The sequence below is a fragment of the Scaptodrosophila lebanonensis genome, unplaced genomic scaffold, assembly GCF_003285725.1.
Source record: "Scaptodrosophila lebanonensis strain 11010-0011.00,11010-0021.00 unplaced genomic scaffold, SlebRS2 tig00000101-arrow-pilon, whole genome shotgun sequence".
Lineage (NCBI taxonomy): Eukaryota > Metazoa > Arthropoda > Insecta > Diptera > Drosophilidae > Scaptodrosophila > Scaptodrosophila lebanonensis.
In genome coordinates, this window is record NW_022060569.1 from 3,217,171 (window position 1) to 3,237,158 (window position 19,988).

Sequence of the window (19,988 nt, forward strand, 5' to 3'; positions counted from 1 at the left end):
AAGTTAATAATAATAAAGTTTAATAAATATAATCTCTACCCAAGATCTGCCCGCAGCTGTTGTTTTTTAAGCTTTGACTTATTTCTGTACTGCATACATACATGCAAATACACACGTATAAACACGATTGTTATGTATGCTGATTAAACTGCACTTAAACATATACATATCTCCATTTATATATATATATTCTTCATCAGCATGACAAGACGAGTCAATCTATGTCTATCTGTCGTTCGTATGAACTCCTGGATCTCAGAAACTATAAGAGATAGAAACACAAAACTTTGCACAAATATGCCTTTTGTGTGTACGCTATACGAGTTTGATTTATTTTTGAGCAGTAAATATACTGCTTATAAACTTTCTTTTATTAGCAAGTCGTAGTCGTACTTGGTGTAGTACTTAGTGTAGTCTCCACAAGCTGGATATTGGTGATATAGAATCCTCTGCCCTCTCATTTTAGACCAAAAAGGAATTTTTTCATTTATCTTGTCTAGATGTACAACTGATTACGCTGTGCACAAGCGTTTTCGGACTATGTGTTCTAACTTTATTGATATTTTTCAATAATTTTCGACGGCTCTCTCAGCATTCCATAAAAACAGTTCTGTATAGCAATCTCCGGGGAGTTTTCTGACTACTGTTGGCTGTGAGTCAGGGTATAGCTTGCCGGGCGGACTCATTTGGCGATATTCACGCCCTTCAACCCTGTCGATGTTGATGAGATGAGAAACATACTACATGACCTCGAGGCTCCACAATAGATGGCATCTCCTATCAAACTCATCCAGTTGAACGTAATGAACACAGCGGTCAAAAGTCTGCCGAAGAAGAAATCCCATCTCTGGGAATTTCTCTGAGCACTGTTGGCTGTGAGTCAGAGTATAGCTTGCTGGAATGGCATTTAAATTTTCCACCACTCCCTTTTTGTGGAAAGCTACCAGATCGTTTAAGCGGAAGCCTTGAACAGCTAGAGTTGTATACTGCACGACAGACTAATAGCGGGCGGAAATGTTTGCTGCCCATTTTGAAGCAAGGTTAACGCCCTTCAGCATTGTCGGTTCTGATGACAGTGGGAGGTAATCAACGTAGCTGTCAAAAGTCTGCCAAAAAAGAAATCCCTGAGTCAACCCATGTCACGCAAAGTTTAAAGCTATGCCTCTGACCGTGTTCGGCACGTCTTTGGTCTACTCTGCAAGCTGAAGAAGGAAAATACGCTTATCCACGTACTCATATAATGCATCTTGGTTTAGCTGTCTACAACATATTACTTGAAATTGCATGGTAATAACATATAGAAGGAAGCTATCATCTAGGAATATAATGATTTGAATACATCCTGTTGTTATACTGCATCCAAAAGGAATAAAGTAAATATAACGACCAAGCTTGCTTTTTAATATCAATTTTTTTGCATCTCCACCCAGTTCTCTGGTTTTCGTTCTATGCGTATTTTTGTATATAATTTATTTGCTGTATCTTAAATTAAATATACACTTATGATTTTCAGTCTTGCGTGGGAAATATTATGTTATTTCAATGTTATTGTATCAATAAACAAAAACACAATATATAAATTACTTTAAATATATAAAAAGTATAAGGAAACCTAATTTCGAACACAGACTCTAAATCACCTTTTAATTAACATATATTTTAAAAATTTGTTGCTTTTGTTTATACCAATAGATGTTAATAATAAAAAATAAAGTAGTAGAAGTAAAGTAGTAGTAGAAGTACACAAAAAGGAATTATTAGTATACTATTACAAATCGGATTTATCATTACCATACAAATATTTTACAGTTATATTTACTAATTGCGACAGCTAGAAAATTTAATTCCTTGAAGTGAGTACTAAAGAATATGAGTTTGCTGGTAAAGCAATGCTTGCCGGATTTATTTTAATGGTGTTTACGTCTGCACTGGTTACGTTATAGCGCTGAATGATATTTGCAAGCAGTATAAATCCAAAGCCTCTAACCAAACTCTGTCCGATGCATGTCCTCTTTCCGATACTAAAAGGTAGGAAATGAGGAATATTTTTTTTTAAGATGAATTTGTAAGGTTGACTTTTCGCCGAGTCATTTTGGTCAAAATCATAATTTCTTGGCAGCAAGCCTTCAGATTGTGTAAATGGTTGTGTAGCCTGTTTTTCAAATTCTATTCCAGAGTCGGACCCTTCAGAGTTTCGCCTCTTTCGCGTTTCACACTTTGATATCCCTTTTCCAGATGCATGTGGTACTTTTTCCAAAAATCTTTCGGGATTAAATTGTTTTGGAAGGTCCCAATACTGTTCACTCGTGTTAAGGGCGTAGTTGTTAATCAAAACTATGGTTCCCACCGTCACTCCAAATCCAGAAATTACTGCATCTTCTGTGGCCACATGTGGAACAATGGGAGAAGAAGACGATCGTAGGACTTCTAATATTGTTGCCATTGTAAATGGCATTGCTTTCATATCATTTAGTTCTATTCTGCGCTGTCCGTTATTTGAAATAATGTCTGCCTCCTTTTGAATTTGTACTCCTATAGATCGATCTTTAGCTATATAACCGAGTGCGAGCATAACCAAATTTCCAACTGCTGAGTGACCGCCAATAAAGTCCTCTAACATAAAAATAATAGTATTGCGCGACACGCTCTCGTTTTCAATTCCACTTTTTAATAGAGCATCTGTAAAATCGTTGTCAGGCTCATCGAAATCTACATTTACTTCTCTTTCATTAATGACTCGATCAAGAATGAATTTACGAATCGTTGTAGACCAGTGCACAATTTTTTGGATGTGATTTTTATAAAATGGTGACAGCCAAGGTAAAAAGTCCAGTGCATATCCCTGGTTGATTTCCCAAAAAATTTCATCGAAATATCGCACAACTTTTCCAAATTCAACATCATTGTATTGAAAACGTTGAGAACACATGTATTGGCTGAACATATTTGCACAAGCTTGAAGTATCAGAGGCTTTATATTTAAAGATTGTCCAGGCAAAATAATTTTATTCAGCTCATTTAGAAATTTGTCAACCTCATTGCAACCAATTTGTGACATTTTTGTAAAATATGAAGAAGATTCCCGGGGAGAACAGTGGCGACGCGCCAAATTACGGCGTTTCTGCTGTAATTGCGACCAATCACACAGGGCAAGAGCTGATAAACAACAATAAAAATATATGAAAATTTCTATACAAATAGAAAATACTTAATATTGAGCCAATGTATGTTTTTTCAGAATAATGAACGTTGAAAAATTCGAAAACAATGTACATAGTTTTACTCACAATTATTTCTATCATTTCCAAAAAGCTTGTGATATCGTAAAAAATCCGGCCGCCCAGCGAAGAACTTCCCATTTTGATTAAGAACCTCTCGTATCAAGTCCAAGCTGCTTACCACCAAGCAACGCGTGTGTCCAAGAGTCAGAGAATAAATGTCACCGTATTGTGCTGCCAACTCTGTTAGTCCTTCGAATGGATTATGCACGTTTCGGCCGATTCTATCTAAGTTCCCAATTATTGGCCAGGGATGTGGTCCAGGCGCTTGTGCAAACTTTTTAAGTGTTTTTTCGGAATGCATGGAGCCACGTATAACTATTGCTTTTCGATTAATTTTGAACTGGATGGACACATATGAAGTTATAGCTACAAATAGAACTAACGCACAAATGGTATAAATCACAATAAAAATCATGATAATTTTTGTAATCGATATATATAAGTAATGTAACAGAACTTTTTATACGCGACAGTGAATGTTACTTCTTCAAGCATTCAATTTTCTTGACTAAACGCATCGGTTCCTGTATTTTGATTTTATAGGTGTTTTTCTTGCTCTTATTCTTACTATTCAATGCATATATTTTTTGGTTTGTGCCTTTATTCTGTATGCGAATCTGGTTTCACATGCACATGTACACAATTGTTTATGCAAAATTCTTAGATGCTGAAAGAGGCATCAATATCATCAAGCTAGGAAACAATATTTGAAGGTGGGTAGGCAAGAGTTAGGGTGATTCTAAAATTATACATGATATCTCATATTTTTTATTTAAAAAAAGGTAGTAGTAAAAAAAGCCTCAGGAACAATTTCTTTTAAATTCTACCTTGAAAATATTTAAATAAATGAAATAATAAGAGATCATTTTTGGAGGGAATTATTGTAATTTATATCCATCGGGGGCCTGGCATAGCTCAACGAGCTAGCAGGAATTCCGCAATTTCAATTCCTTCCTGAGTATATGACTCGGTTTGAATCACGGCGCTACCATAAACATTTATTATGTTTTTTGTTTTAAAAATGCAGCAGGAGTTGTCTCATATATATAAATATATATATGACCAAGTCTTCAGGCCGATTTTACAGCATTGAAATAATTAAAAACAAGAAAGGAATGCTTAGGTCGAGCGGACTCAACTCTTAAATAGTACCCTTTACACACTCTCACAACAAAAAAATTACATAAAAAAATTCTAAAAATTAATTTTTTTTTAAATTGCATAAATTTAATAAATTAAATACAAAATATTCAATACAGTGGTGTATGGTTATGTACAGGAGAAAATCAATGCCCACCTTTAAAAAAAATATTTTCTCTGGAGTAAATTTATTCATCCTTAACTTTTTGTAGCAGTGTACATTGGAGTCACATTTAAGCACTTTGGAATACATTTGAATGCAATTATTAAGCACTTTGTAGATGTCAGAAAAACACTGAGTGCGTTAAATATGTATTTAATATTATAATACATTCTGTATATACTGCTGCACATATGTATGTACATATGTAACCAGAATTAAATTGATCTGTATTAAAAACTTAAGCTTGTACTTAAAAGGAGTCCTGTATTACTCTTGGACTTCGATTGTTTCTTAATACATATAGTATATAAGTATATACATATAGCATATATATATATTTTTCAAATTTCTTACTTTCTAATATAGAGCTTGCAAGCTAATCGTGTGAAAATAACACTTTTTAAACTTTCATCTTAGAAGTTAAGCATTCTCTTAACCAATTTTTTAGTTCATGAGACAAGCGTTAATTACTTGTATGAATAAATATTATGAAGTGGCTAGTGGCAAACAAGCTTCACCAAATAAAAAATAAATAAATAAAAAATTGTCCTCTTGTCTAATCCTTTATCATTATTATTATAAACAATTTAGGACGTATACTATAAATATAAATATCAGGATTCATAAAACGCGCACACTGCTCACTGCTGCACACGCATGCAGCGCTGCCGTATACATATGGTATATGATGGTATATCTGCTGTGTATATGATATAGAGCGTCGGTCCAAACACGCTCCCCTATTAGAGAGGAAATCTTTACATCTAACAGCGAATCTTCTTTCCTGTAGGTATGACTCCTGTATTTTATGGATGTTTTGTGGAAGTAATATTTTGATTTTGTCAATTAAGCCATTCAGCCAAACGTGGTCGAAGGCTTGGGCGACATCCAAAAAAACAGCGGAGCAATACTCTCGTTTTTCAAATGCATTTCGTATCTCAGAGGTTATTCGATTGACTTGTTCAATCGCGAAAACCAAATTGGTGTATTGGGATTGCACTGGTGTGTAAGTGCCTCTTGATGTGGTTCGGGAGCATTTTTATACCCTGTACCCAAAGGGTACAAGGGTATATTAGTTTTGTGCGAGTGCACATAGAACACACAGAAGGAGGCTTGGTAGACCCCACAAAGTATATATATTCTTGATCAGCATGACAAGCCGAGTCGATATAGCCATGTCCGTCTGTCCGTCTGACCGTCTGTCCGTCTGTCTGTTCGTCTGTCTGTCTGTGTGAACGCAAGGATCTCCGAAAGTATAAGAGCTAGAATAACCAAACTTGGTATACAGATTCTCCTGAGCCCGAGAAAGGACGAGTTTGTTCATTTTTTCTGATCCACCCCCCCCACTCCCCCCCTATTAACGATTTTCTATAACTCCCGTAATTCTTGGAATTTTGAACTAAAATTTGGTAGTCACATTAGGTTAGTAATTATATATCCGTATACCAAGTTTCATTATGATAGAATGATCGAAAAGAAAGTTATAGCCATATAACCAGGCTCAATGCACACATACATACATATGTACAAATACACAAACACGCATAAGGCACGATTCTGATGTAAATGTATGTATGCATGCATGGAATATTTTATATTTAATTAGTTAATATTTAGTTAATTAATTAAATTAATTTATTTAATTTATTAAATTAAATTAAATTCATTAATTAATTTAATTACTTTTTTGTGGGGTGGTACTGGGTATTTAAGAGTTGAGCCTGCTCGACTTTAGCATTCCTTTCTTGTTTCGAATATCTTTGATAGGCACGGCAGGAGACTGATAAGTCTATATGCTAATGACTGAGACTTGTCCTTTCCGGCTTTATGAATCATTGTGATGATAGATTTTCTCCATTGTTGAGGATAAAAGCCCAATTTCATTATGATATTAAAAATAATGGTGAGAAAATATTCTGCACAGCTCGGCAATTCTTTTTAGGGGAAATAACTTGGTTCTTAACCCTGAAACGATATCCTTACTTTTTGTCATTTTGGTCATCCCTCGTCATTTTGACTTCGCCACAAAATTAAATGCAAAACAACAACTTACAATACCACCACCACCATTAGACCAATACAAATAGAAAAAACCTGTTTTAAATCGAAGTTGTTACCATTGAGATGAAAATAGTTTTTGCTTGTTATGTGAGTCTTTGATATGAGCAAGTGCTCGCATTTGTGCTGGGAAATGCCATTCGCATTCCAAAAAACATATTTTAAGAGAAATCATTTAATTATATTTCTGTTTGATTAGTAATTCCAGGAGGAGATTTTGACTGTGCATAATTTCCTGTATCGTTTGTTGTATCGCTATCTTGCTGTGCAGTTATTTCTGGCCTCTGTTGGGATTCCTGATGGTGCATTATTCCCGCAGAACTTTTGTGAAGTTCCGGCTTAGAGACTGAGGCAAAAGACTCGTTGATGTAACTAAACGCCTTAGCAAAAGATACTCCTGGAATCGTAGTTGATGGTATGCGTTATGTATGTCAATCGGAAGGCAACACGGTTTGGTCTCCCACTCCGTCAGTTCGCATCGGTCATCGCATAGCCATCGCACTTCACCGCGATCGCTGCACAAAACATTACGATACAATACACACACACACATGCATTGCTACACACAACTATTTCTCCACCAACATCGGATACTTAAATGAAATAAATAGTATTATATCAGCTAGTGCGTATTTAAAAGTATGTATGGCAATTTTGTGGGATGAGTGGGTTTCGCGCAGCGATTTTCTGTTGGCTTATGCCACCTTTTTGGCAGTGTGGTTTCCCCCACAATTGGTACATTTTTTCGCAGAAGGGTCCTCCTAATTTACGGGGCAGGGCTCAGAGGGGGGTACATCCCCACAGGCAGAGCAGACTGCACGCAGGGTGGCAGTTTGTGCATTGGACAGGTCCATTTCGCTTATGCTGTTCTTCAACGGCGATTCTACGGTGCAGATGATATTGAAGCTTATAAATTTGGTGAACTTCGTTTTTACTTTTAGGCATGCAATCAGGTGTCAGTTCTACCTTTAATATTGGTTGGGGAATTTTATTTCTGTTTATTATATTTGTTGGCGCAAATGCTGCTTTAGATTAGGATAGTTTAAGAGAAATGTTTGGATTTTAGTTTAGGGCGAAAAGAGAGCGCGAGGGCGGCCGTTTTGCGGACGTCGCCTCGCGCCCTTTTTTCGCCGTGTTAGGCTTAGTTTAGCATGTAAGCTGAAATTGAAGTTAGTTGTAAACTAGAGCTAAATAGAAGCTCAATTGCCGCAGATCATCATCGTTGTCGTTCTCGCATTAAATTTACCAGTTATAAAAAGCGAACGTCCCATTTCTTGTTTAATAATTTATATAAAATAATATAAATTTTCATTGGCGCCCGAGCAGGGACTTGCTTGTTAAAAAAAACTTTTTACGGAACCGCGTCGGTTGTGTTGTTCCTGCACTGTACTGGTGGAACGAAGTGGATTGTGGTTGCTGCCTACGTCGTCAACAGGATCATTGAAATGAGTCAAGTCGACCAAAGGGAAGTTTCGGAGCCAGATACTGTGCTAAAGCTTGAAAGTGAAATTTAACCAGCGCATTGCCTATTTCAAATTTCAACTTTTGGCACATACGTGAACATAATTTTATACGGTAGATAGTTGAGCATAATTAACACAAATATAAATCGCATGTCCTACTAATATTAAATAAAAGTGAACCGCTATAGGCAATTGTTTGCCTGCTCTTCGCATAATACATACATAATATTTAGCTGTTGTGCTAACGCACATAAGCATTTGTATAAGAATTAATCTTTTCGTTTGTCGCCACTTTCGCTGCTGCTTCCAAAAATATTGCCTTCGACCGTCAGTCAACTGCAGTTATTATCGTTTTCGTTCGCACTGCTAGACGACCATCTGTTGCGCGCCCCTACATTAGCTGAGAGCAGCATATTACTTTCGATTTCTCGTTTGTCACTCAGCAATTTTCGTTTGATTAAAGTTTAAAACCTTAAATCACTATGAGTAAGGACTTGATCGAAGAACTTAAAAGGAAGCGCGAGGGCTGTATGAGGAGTATATGTCGTATGCAACGGCAATTAAAAGAAGGCTCCATTTCGTTAGAGCCAATCGAGTTAGAATGCAGGTTAGAGCTTCTAACAACTCATATAGCAACTGCAAATATATTGCAAGCAAAATTGAAGCTAAAGATACAGAAGATGACTATCGTGAAGAGTTTGAAGAATATTGCATTATGACCAAATCATTATTAAAAGGCTAGCTGGAAAAACTAAGAAGGCAAAGCATCGACAGCTCAAGTTCGGCAAACGGTACTGCACCGTTTACTTCAAAAAAGCCATAGTGTCGATTACCAGCGGTCGTTCTTCCAACCTTCATGAGTCTTTTCGATACTTTTGTTCACAATGAACATGACTGCATGATATTGAAAAGTTCAATCACTTAATATCATGTTTGGCTGGTGACGCTTTAGGCACAATTCGCTCCTTCGAAGTTACGGAAGACAATTACAGCAAAACCATTGAAAGTCTAAAGCGGGTGTACGATAATGACTGATTAATATTTTTCGATAACATATCGACACTTTTCAATCTGCAAAAGATTTCCCAGCCATCTGCGTCAGCTTTGAGAAGCCTCATCGACACAGTGTCGGCCACCTATGACTCACTTCTGTCAATTGGTGACAACAAGAAAATCGCTAATGCCATCTTAATTTATCTAGTTATGGGCAAAGTCGATCCTACCACAAAAAAGAAGTGGGAAGAGCAGCTCGACTACATAACGCTCCCAGTCTGGCGAGATTGTGATGCTGCTCTCAACAGACGCTACCAGCATATTGTTGCTGAAGAAGCTAGTAAAGCACAAGCGAAGGGCAGTCAGTCAAGTAATATCACTCAGACTCAAAAAGTCAAAAACGCTAGCAGAATAAACCATTCGTTCGTTACTGCCAAAGACGAACAGAATAACCTTTGTCAATTTTGCAATTCAGCTGACCATTCGATTGGCATTTGCCAGGCGTATATTGCCTTGTCAATGCAACAAAGGTTTGACTTCGCCAAAGGTGCGCATTTGTGCATAAACTGTCTTCAACGAGGCCACACAGTAGCGAGGTGTAAGGCGAAGAAATGTAGCGTGTGTCATCGTTCTCAGCATACACTGATACATATTTATACTCCTAGCACAAATCTTGCGTTAGCACCACCCTCTCAAAACGAACAGTGGCGATTTCATTTTAGCAAAAGCGTTGTTAAATTCTGGAAACACCAATGCGCGTGCCAAGAAAGGAATTCATGCAGTGGTGAAGTCGCGTGTCAATTGTAGCGAGTTTTCCGCAGATTTTTGGATCTTGGGATCGATTTCTGGTAATCATCCCGATCAAACGGTAAACAGCAGCGGGTGGAAGGTCCCCAAAAATATTCAATTGGCCCATTCTCCATTCCATAAACCGCAAAAAATTAACATGTTAATTGGAGCAGAGTCATTGTTCGACTTATTAGGCCTCTTCTGGCGACTCCAGCTCCACCGCTCCCGGACATCCACAGCCAAACCTGCTTAAGGCGATGGCGCAATGCCTCGTGTCTCAAGCACAAGTTTTGGCAGCGATGGTCTCGGGAGTACATTTCGAGCAAAATGGTTCCAGGAGGAACCCAACGTCCACGGGTACAACTTGTCGTGGTGGCCGAAGGCAACGTGCCGCCACAAAAGTGGGTACTTAGCAGGGTCACCAGGACTCACGCCGGAACATACAAGAAGGTGCGGGTCATTGTCAGTGGTATTTGGCCACTGATCGATAGTTATTTCCGCCATTGACTTGTATTTTAGTTGCATTTGTGTTACCCCTTTTTATCGCGAATATATTGTTTTTCAGCTCCTCATTCGGTACATTGTTTTCAGCTCTTTTTTTTTTTGATGCGTTGGTTTTTTTTAGTCACGTATGGGCTTAACTTTAACTTGCACATAGCGATCGAGCCCAGTCTGTATTAGCGCTCTGCTTGCGCTTTGCGCTTTTGAAGTCCAGATGGTAGGTGGAGAAATAGGCTCTGTACCAGGTTGTCATTGGGGAGAGTTTTATGTAATCACCGTACGCAGGCGAAAAAGCCATGAAATTTGAGAAGAAATATAAATAAGCCGATACGAGATAGCCGTCAAAACTTAATAGTTGAGTAAAAACAAATATTTATAATAAAACGGTTGGACGAAGCCGCTCGCTTGCGACCTATTCATTGCCTGGTGGTGGAAGGCGTATGCTCCGGATGTTTTCTTGATTTATAAAAGGTTTTTGGTGGAATAATTAGTTGCAGTGTTGGTTTTGCCACTTGACTTATTTGTCTTTGTCTGCGTTGGCATTGTGGCCCTTGTGCCCTGGAGGCTTTGAGTTCTGTCAATGGCCCAGGCGACAGACGTTGTCACCTGCAATGCACTGGCGCTCGCACGGAGGATAATGTTTAGGGCAGATTAGGATAAATTTGTATCCAAAGAGGCATGGAAAAAGGTGAGATTTCTTCACTGTCATCCATCCAGATGAGGATGAATGGAACAGTGGATAAAGATCTCGCGGTACATAAAGAATAGGAATCTGGCAGAGTGTGTAAAGAGCAGAAAGGAGCAGCTGGTGGTTCCGGTCGTATAAATGATGGATTTCGTCCCCTCATTGAATTAGTAAAACGTGAGATTTTGTTTTGAGTATTGGTTTGATAGCAGTATTTTTCGCGGCGTACAACTTTTTTTTCTGTTTTTTCCTGTGGTAAGCTGTAATACAAAGAAAGGAAGATAGCAGATTTTTTGTTGTTGTGTACATTTTAGGAAGTTTGTTTGTTTAGTGCAGGTATATTTATTTTCGTGTTTGAGCGTATATATATATTTTTTGTGTATAGTCCAAATTTGGCCATTTACAGTTTTATATTATACTAGCAGGTCTTGTCCGTCTTTGCTGGGCTAAGTAAAATGTGCTTATAATTAAGTTTTTTAAAAGTTTATTTACTATATGATATTCTTCTTTCGACGCTCTCTAAAGTTTTTTAAAGAGTTAATTTTCCAAATAGTAAATATAGTACAATAAGTACTATGTATGGTTATACGCACCGGGCGGACTGCCAGTCCTGACTTACTGTGTGCTTTCTCAGCACGTTGTACGCACGGTCGAGTTATTCCCGAAAACTCCGACGCGGGACATTTAATTTTGATTTATATGACGATTGTTCTGTGTGTTGAATACACTCACAAAATAGGCTTAACGGTAAATGACTCTTCGATTTGTTCAGAATACATTTGTAGCGTTGTTAGCTAATACTAAAACGGTAAGTCGCTGTAAATATGCGATCAGCTGAGATGCTAGAGATGGGCATGTGTCGGATGCTCTACGTGCTAGAGCATCAAAACTATCGATAGTTGAATCCGTCGATACAATCAATAATTCCATCGAAGTTTGAATGCAATTAACAGAAAATTTAAATAATAACATCTTATAATTTATTGAGATCAATTAAACTTTTGGCATTTTGCCTTTGAAATTAACAGGCGTAAATGATCAAAACGAAAGAAGAAGCGCGAGCCAATGACTTGCAGTTGTTGTTGTTTTTTGTTTTAAAAATTTGATTTAAAACCATAGAACATTATTTATTACAATCAAACAACAGTGCTCGATTGTCCATATATACATACATACATACATACGAATGTACATATATGCTATATATGTACGTACACAGGCATACATACATACATATGTATGTCCATATGCATGCTGTTCTGTGTGTGAGTGTGTGTATATGATTTCCTCAACTATTTGATATTTGCGTTCTTTGTAATTTGTTGTTGCTGCATAAAGTTACAAATGTACTAAACAAAGAAAAAATTACTTTTAAAAATGTTAAATAATTTTTAATTAATTAATATTTCATGCTCTGTCAGTGCAAGACGAATGAACATACATACATAGATGTGTACATGTAGATAGATGTGTACATATGTATGTGTGTACATTCACACATTAGTGTCCCACATTTTGCTTTGGCTATTTCAATCGTTTGCACGCAACTTGCTGCTTGTATGTGTGTGTGTGTGTGTGTATGTATACTTTGTTGTCCCCAACTGTTTGATATTTTGTATTGTTTGTTCTGCCTGCATTTGTAAAATGCATATTTTGAAAATCCTTGAACGCAAAGTTGTAGATTTAGTTACGTAGATTAAATTCCCCAAATTTGAAATCGGTCGGAAAAAATGTATAACACAAACTTTTCATTTGAAAAGGTGAATAAATATTAAAACCCCAATAATTCAAGCTCCACCACAAATTTTGAAAATCCGATTATGCAGTTTTGTTTGTATTCTTTTATAGATTATAAAAATCAAATTTAAAGTTGATCGGTGCAGAAATGCAGAATTTTCAAACAAACTTTGGAGCTCGTTTTCCCCCCTTTGGAGCTCGAATTTTCCAAAATCTTCTTAGTGGGCACCCTCACTATGATAGGATCCTTAAGCCCAAATTTCAGCTTCATAGCTCTAGCCGTTTGGGCTGTGGGCTGTTGACGCGGATTCCTTTTGTGCTCCATTTTTTTTACAGGAATACTCCCATATTTCAGTCCTCAAACAAAACCAAGCATGCAGTTTTTCTTGGAATTTTTCTGAGAGTATACAAACTAAGTTTGAAGTTAATCAGATGAAAATTGTAGAATTTTCATACAAACGTTGGAGCCTGTTTTCCCCCCTTTGGAGCTCGAATTTTCCAAAATTCTTCTTAGTGGGCACCTACACTATGAAAGGATACTTGAGTCCAAATTTCAGCTTCCTTGCTTTTACCGTTTGGACTGTGTGTTGATCACCAATCAGTCAGTCAGGACAAACTGTTTTATATATATAGGGTGAAAGGCTATACTAGTTTTGTGCGAATGTATGTAACAGGCAGAAGGAGGCGTGGCAGACCCCACAAAGTGTATATATTCTTGATCAGGGTGAGAAGCTGAGTCGATATAGCCATGTCCGTCCGTCTGTCCATCCGTCTGGACGAGCGCAAGGATCTCAGGAAGTACAAGAGCTAGAATAACAAAACTTGGTATCAAGGTCCACTAAGTCCTAGGCAGGTCAAGTTTATTTTTTCATTCTGATACACACACCCCCCACTCCCTCGCAACTCGTGTTTTTTTTTATAACTTCTGTAATTCTTGTAATTTTGAAATCAATTTTGGTAGTTACAACCAGTTAGTGCTTATGTGTCCGTGTGCCAAGTTTCATCTTGATAGGTCAATTCTGAAGAAAGTAATAGTAATAAATAAAATCGCTGCCCATGCTCTACTTGCAGCGCTACCCGCAGTTGTTGTTGCAGCTTTGGTTCAACTTTGTGCTGCATAAATACACGCAAATAAACACGCATAGACATGTGATGTAAATGTAAAACTGTACATAAACATGTCTTCTATGTATGTATTAAATAACTTTTCTGAAATCTCTATATATATAAAACAGTTTGTCCTGACTGACTGACTGACTGACTGACTGACTGACTGACTGACTGATTGGCAATCAACGCACAGCCCAAACGGTAAGAGCTAGGAAGCTGAAATTTGGACACAAGATCCCTCTTATAGTGAAAGTGAGCACTAAGAAGCGGTTTTGGAAAATTCGAACGCCAAAGGGGGGAAAACGGGCTCCAACGTTTGTATGAAAAATCTACAATTTTCATCCAATTAACTTCAAACTTAGTTTGTATACTCTCAAAAAGAATACAAGAAAAACTGTATACTTGGTTTTTCACCATTTTTCCTGGGGCATGAAAAAGGGGGGGTTTTCCGTGGAAAAATTGAAACACAATCAACACCCCACAGCCCAAACGGTAAAAGCTAGGAAACTGAAATTTGGGCTCAAGTATCCTATCATGGTGTAGATGCGCACTAAGAAGGGATTTTGGAAAATTCGAGCTCCAAAGGGGGGAAAAGTAGCTCCAAAGTTGGTTTGAAAATTCTGCATTTCTGAATCGATCAACTTTAAATTTGGTTTTTTTAATCTATAAAAGAATACAAACAAAACTGCATACTCGGTTTTTCGAAATTTGTGTTGGAGCTTGAATTATTGGGGTTTTAATATTTATTCACTATTTCAAATGAAAAGTTTGTGTTTTAAATTTTGTCCGATCGATTTCAAATTTGGGTAATATAATCTACGTAACTAAAAACACAACTTTGCATTTAACGATTTTTAAAATATGCATTTTACAAATGCAGGTAGAACAAACAATACAAAATATCAAACAGTTGGGGACAACTAAGTATACATACACACACACACACATACATACATACAAGCAGCTGTTCGTGTAGTTGCGTGTAAACGGTTGAAGTAGCCAAAGCAAAATGTGAGACACTAATGTGTGAATGTTCATTTGTACAAATGTATGTACATATATACATACATACATATGAATAAAAGTACATTCGTCTTGCACTGACAGGGCAAGAAATGTTAATTAATTAAAAATTATTAACATTATAACATAAACATTTTTATGTTATTTTTTCTTTGTTTAGTACATTTGGCATAAGGGATTTTAGGACAACGGACTACAAGGGCGTACGCAGGTTGGGCAGGGGGAACATTGCTCCCCTTAGAAAGAATTTCGCATTATGAATTACACCAGCACCATATGTATTACATACGTACATACATATGTACATACGTCTGTATGTATAGTATGTACATATGTACATCAATAAGTATGTATGTACGTTCATACATTCCTATATACATATATAGGTTTGTATGTACAAGTATGCAGTGGGCTATCGAACACTGTTGTTTAATTGTAAAAAATAGTTTTCTATGGTTTCAAATCAAAATTTTTAAAACAACAACAACAACTTCAAGTTATTGGCTCGCAAAACTTCTTTCGTTTTGATAATTTACGGCTGTTAATTGCATACGAAAAATGCCAAAAGTTTACAGTTACCGTACACAACAAATACATTTGTATGTATGTATGTATGTGTACAGTGAACAATCGAATACAGTATTATAATCAATAACTCTCAAACGATGTTTTTCGATGTATTTGTATTCGACATGTATTACGATATATCAACACAAGTATCGATATTTGCGATATATCGCATTTGATTTTATTATTGGGGTTTTAATATTTATTCACTTTTTCAAATGAATAGTTTGTGTTATAAATTTTGTCCGATCGATTTCAAATTTGGGTAATGTAATCAACATTATATCAACAAATTGGCATTCAACGATTAAAATATAGCAATATGTTTTTTACTTGCCATATATCAAATATCAAATAGTTGGGGACATCACATACACACACTCACACATACATACAACAAGCAACAGTTCGTGTCTATGTGTGCCCATGCATACATACATATGTACATGCATATGCATGTATGCCTGTATATGTATGTAGCATGTACATACAAAACAACAACAACAACTTTAAGTTGTTGGCTCGCACATCTTCTTTCGTTTTGACCATTTAATGTTAATTGCAAAGGCAAAACGCCAAAAGTTTACAGTTACCGTCGCTAAGCAACGACTGCATAAGCGATAGTAAAGCAGAAACCGAATAACGGAGCTACGCATATTCTGCTTCGCATTGCGGGCAGATGTATGTATGTATGATTTGTTCTTATTGATCTCAATAAATAATTAGATTTTATTATTTAAATATTCTGCTTATTGCATTCAAACTTCGATATTTTGATGGTATCGGTGGCTTCAACTATCGAAAGTTTTACTCTAGCAAATTGAGATGAGAATTGTCAGTGCTTTTTGATCGTGGCTCATCGCTGCACGGCATTGACACGAGTGCCGTGTTTCATATTCCGAGTTTGTGCGTGACCGTATTGACTCAATATGGCACGAAAAGACTCAAATGTGAATTTAAAATTAGGATATACCCTTATAATTATTCCCATTTTTTGCAAATCGTCTATCTTAAAACGTTGCGTTATCTCTATATATAAAACAACGCACAGCCCAAACGGTAAAAGATGAAATTTGGACTCAAGTATCCTTTCATAGTATCCATCATAGTGTAGGAGCACACTAAGAAAGGCTTTTGGAAAATTCTAGCTCCAAAGGGGGGAAAACGAGCTTTAAAAAATATTAGTTATAGTGGTCATGTTCGTTTAACGAAATAATTTGGCAAGAACAAAAATGTAACGGACTACTGAACAATTTTTTGTCAAGAACAGAAAATGTTCATTTAAATACCTAAAATGCCTTCCTACTGGTAACTTATAAGGTGAAAACATATGGGTAGGTTATGCACACACAAAATAAATACAATTGGAAACATTATATTGAGCCGGGTTAAGACGGGCAATACCTGCTAGTAATTTAATAAATTAATTCAATTTTTTTTAAATAATTTAATTTTTTTTTTAATTTTTTTTTTTGTGGAGAGTGCAGGCTATTTTACTGTCGGGCTTTCTCGACTGCAGGGTTATATCTTGTTTTATATTTATTATTCCATTTTCGTATTTAAATATTACACCGCATAGAGCATACATATACATATTTTCTTTCGCATTATTTACTTTTGGTTGTTGTGTACAATTACTATATATACAAATATTATTTTTATTCTTTTAGAATGCTTATACAAGGTGTGTTCCAAAGTAAACAGGACTTTAAAAAAAAACAGAACAAATGGTTTCTTCGGCAAAATCAATTTATTTTATTCAAAATAGTCTCCTTCTGCTTCAATACAGCTTTTTGCATGATCCAAAAGCATGTCGAACGAGTGTTTTAGCTCGTTGGCCGGTATGGCCGCCAGTATGCCCGTGCAAACCTTTTGAATTGCCTCTACGTATGCATAACGCTTTCCTTTCATGGGCAAATGCATTTTTCCGAAAAGCTAGAAGTCCCACGGTGCCATATCAGGTGAATACGGCGAGTGGTTTATGGTTAAAATGTGATTTTTGGGCAAATAATCGGTCACAAGCGTCGATCGATTCTGAGCAATTTTTGGTCGTCAGTCAATTTGTGTGGAACAAACCGTGCACACACCTTTCGTAAGCCCAAATGTTCGGTCAAAATGCGATAAATCGATGTTTTGGAGATGTTTAATTCCATTTTCATCAATTTCAATGATGATTTCGGCTGATTTTTGATGAATTCACATGTTGATCGTCATTTATGTCCTCACGACCACTTTGAAAACGTTGAAACCACTCGTGCTCGGGATAGGCAATCATCGCCATAAACTTGTTCCATCAATTGAAACGTTTCGGTAAAAGTTTTACCAATTTTAAAACAAAATTTAACGATAACACAAACATACTGAAACTTAAAACGCAATAACTTCACTTCCAATCGATAAAATGTCATGAAATTCTCACTGGACAATCGATAAAGATAGGAGATTCTAACGCACCAGTCGACATATAGATAGCGCCACCAGGGGGCGCTAGATTCAAAAAGTCCTGTCCTGGAACGCTCCTTGTATACAAATATACATTGTTGGTGGTACACAAAACTTGCGAAAATAAATACAAATAATAAATAAATTAAAAAATCGAGCAGAATACGCATCGCGAAGGGCACGCGTATAATACGAGGGCGTAGGCATCTCGAGAGGATGGGCTGGTAGACCTTCATGATGGCTCGGAAGCGTGTGCTGTGGCGGCACGGTCTAGAAGTTTGCTGCGAACACCGCCCAGGCAGCATCTGAGGCAGGAGGAGTGACGTAAAGGCACGCCGGTGCTCGTCGATAGCGAAGTGGCGTCAGCGAAAAATGTTGCCCTCGCGCAGGCAATCCAAACCTACCGGCATGCGCAGGTGGACGGAGTATGCTAGGTGTTGCAGGTTTCGGAGATATTCGGAAAGGCTTCCTGGAATTAATGCGAGCTGTTAACGAGGCATTGCTACCGATCAGAACCGGTATTGATGACGTACCTGAATTGTGCGCAGAGAATCAGGTGTCTGTGTATGGTAGTAGAGGAGCGGTCCCAAAAAGACCTGAGCGCACAAGCAAGGCCCAAATGAACTACGCCTCTAGTAGAGAATACAGGCGGCCAAGCGACAACACGTCGAGTTTTGAATAACTTCCATCTATTGGTGAGCGGAAACGCGAGAAAGTGGTACTGGCAGTACCACAGGACCGATAGTTGGCAGAAGCTGAGGCGCAGCTGATGAGTTCCAGCGGATACAAGAGCATCGCGAGAGGCGACAAAAGGCCACGGAAAGCATCGAGGATTTCTTCCACGCAATGAGGAAGCTGGCGTCACGTCTGCAGTCGCCGTTGCTGCAGATGCTGAGTGGCGCGGAATGTTTACGCACTTCGGGTATATAGCATGGACCATCTGCGCGACGAGTGCGTGGAAGTGGAGGCAAAAATGGATCGTCAGGAGTTAATGCCTGCATACCGGAGTGGCTTTAGGGCTGGTCCCAGTGGGCGAACCCGGTCCGTAGACGAGTTGGAGGCAGGTTTTGGAGGCCCTGATAAAGCAGGCGACATAGCCGTGGAAGAGGCCCGAACCATCAGGCGTGAACAGCTGCAGCTAAATTTCTGCAACTGTGGTCAGGCTGGGCATGGTTTTCGCTACTGCATGGCGCGGGAGCGGCTTATATTCTACTACCGCTGTGGACGACCAGACACGTATAGTCAGCAGTGCCCAACTTGTGCGGGAAACGGCCGTCGGAGTGCGGAGCAAGTGGGAAAATCGCGCTCAACACAGGTGCCCAGCAGGATGGCAGCGGAGTGGTCCTAGAAAGCAAAATTGTTAATAATAATACCCCAACTAGATGTAAGATGCGATTTATGGCATATGAAAAGAAGATGCGGGCATACCTGGAGGCACGCAATAGAATATTCGCTCAACATCAGTTAGACGGCATGAGGATGGTAACAGCCAAAGTTAAAAAGGCCGGAGCATGATTCCGAGTAAGATTCCGACGAAGAAGTTGGTAGCCGAGGTACGAGGCCTTGTGCTACGCGGTCTGCTGGATACCGGGGCCTCGGTAACCGTGTTAGGCAAGGGAAGTCTTGAATTACTGAAAGAAATTGGCGTGAAGCCCAGAAAGTATATTTCGATAATGAAGACAGCAGGCGGTGAAGATCGGGCCGTAATTGGACGAGTTCGTTTACCAGTGGAGTATAGAGAGGATACCAAAGAAGTGTTTTTTTATGTATGCTCATCGCTGGAGCCGAATGCGTATTTCGGCATCGATCTTTGGCGGCATTCAATTTGGCTCCACTAGTAATTCCTCCAGAAAAGCCTGCCGTGGAAAGACTTGTCCTCGAAGAATATCTAGCTGATAGAGTGGCTCATTATGTGGACCCTGATGAAGTGAAGTCGGAACCAGATATAAGGGAATTGGATGAACACCAAAAGCTGAAATTAGAGCAAATGAAAAAGGAACGAAGGCCACCAATCACGGAATGCAGGTCGGGATCGG

At 38.1% G+C, this 19,988-nt stretch overlaps 1 protein-coding gene across 3 annotated transcripts; it reads right to left on the reverse strand.

The window, feature by feature from the left end:
• Positions 1-1,741: 1,741 nt before the first annotated feature.
• On the reverse strand, positions 1,742-11,720 carry LOC115628096 (cytochrome P450 307a1-like). Of its 3 annotated transcripts, XM_030524077.1 has the most exons (4): positions 3,288-3,696; positions 2,249-3,156; positions 2,157-2,215; positions 1,742-2,069 (listed from the first exon to the last, which is right to left on the reverse strand). In XM_030524077.1, the coding sequence occupies exons 1-4, from the start codon at positions 3,694-3,696 to the stop codon at positions 1,841-1,843; spliced, it is 1,605 nt and encodes a 534-aa protein (XP_030379937.1). In that variant the 3' UTR covers positions 1,742-1,840. The 3 variants fall into 3 exon arrangements, with proteins under 3 accessions (XP_030379937.1, XP_030379936.1, XP_030379935.1); XM_030524076.1 differs by adding an exon at positions 11,667-11,720 and having other exon boundaries at positions 1,742-3,156; positions 3,288-3,659; XM_030524075.1 differs by having other exon boundaries at positions 1,742-2,111; positions 2,184-3,156.
• Between the last annotated feature and the right edge of the window lie 8,268 nt (positions 11,721-19,988).

Excerpts from the sequence above, each read along its gene's own strand:
- LOC115628096 (XM_030524075.1), bottom strand. The coding sequence starts at position 3,696 with ATGATTTTTATTGTGATTTATACCATTTGTGCGTTAGTTCTATTTGTA. Across the intron at positions 3,157-3,287 it reads TGGAAATGATAGAAATAATT|CTCTTGCCCTGTGTGATTGG; the intron begins GTGAGTAAAACT and ends GTTGTTTATCAG. Across the intron at positions 2,112-2,183 it reads AAGAGGCGAAACTCTGAAGG|AAATTATGATTTTGACCAAA; the intron begins GTCCGACTCTGG and ends CTTGCTGCCAAG.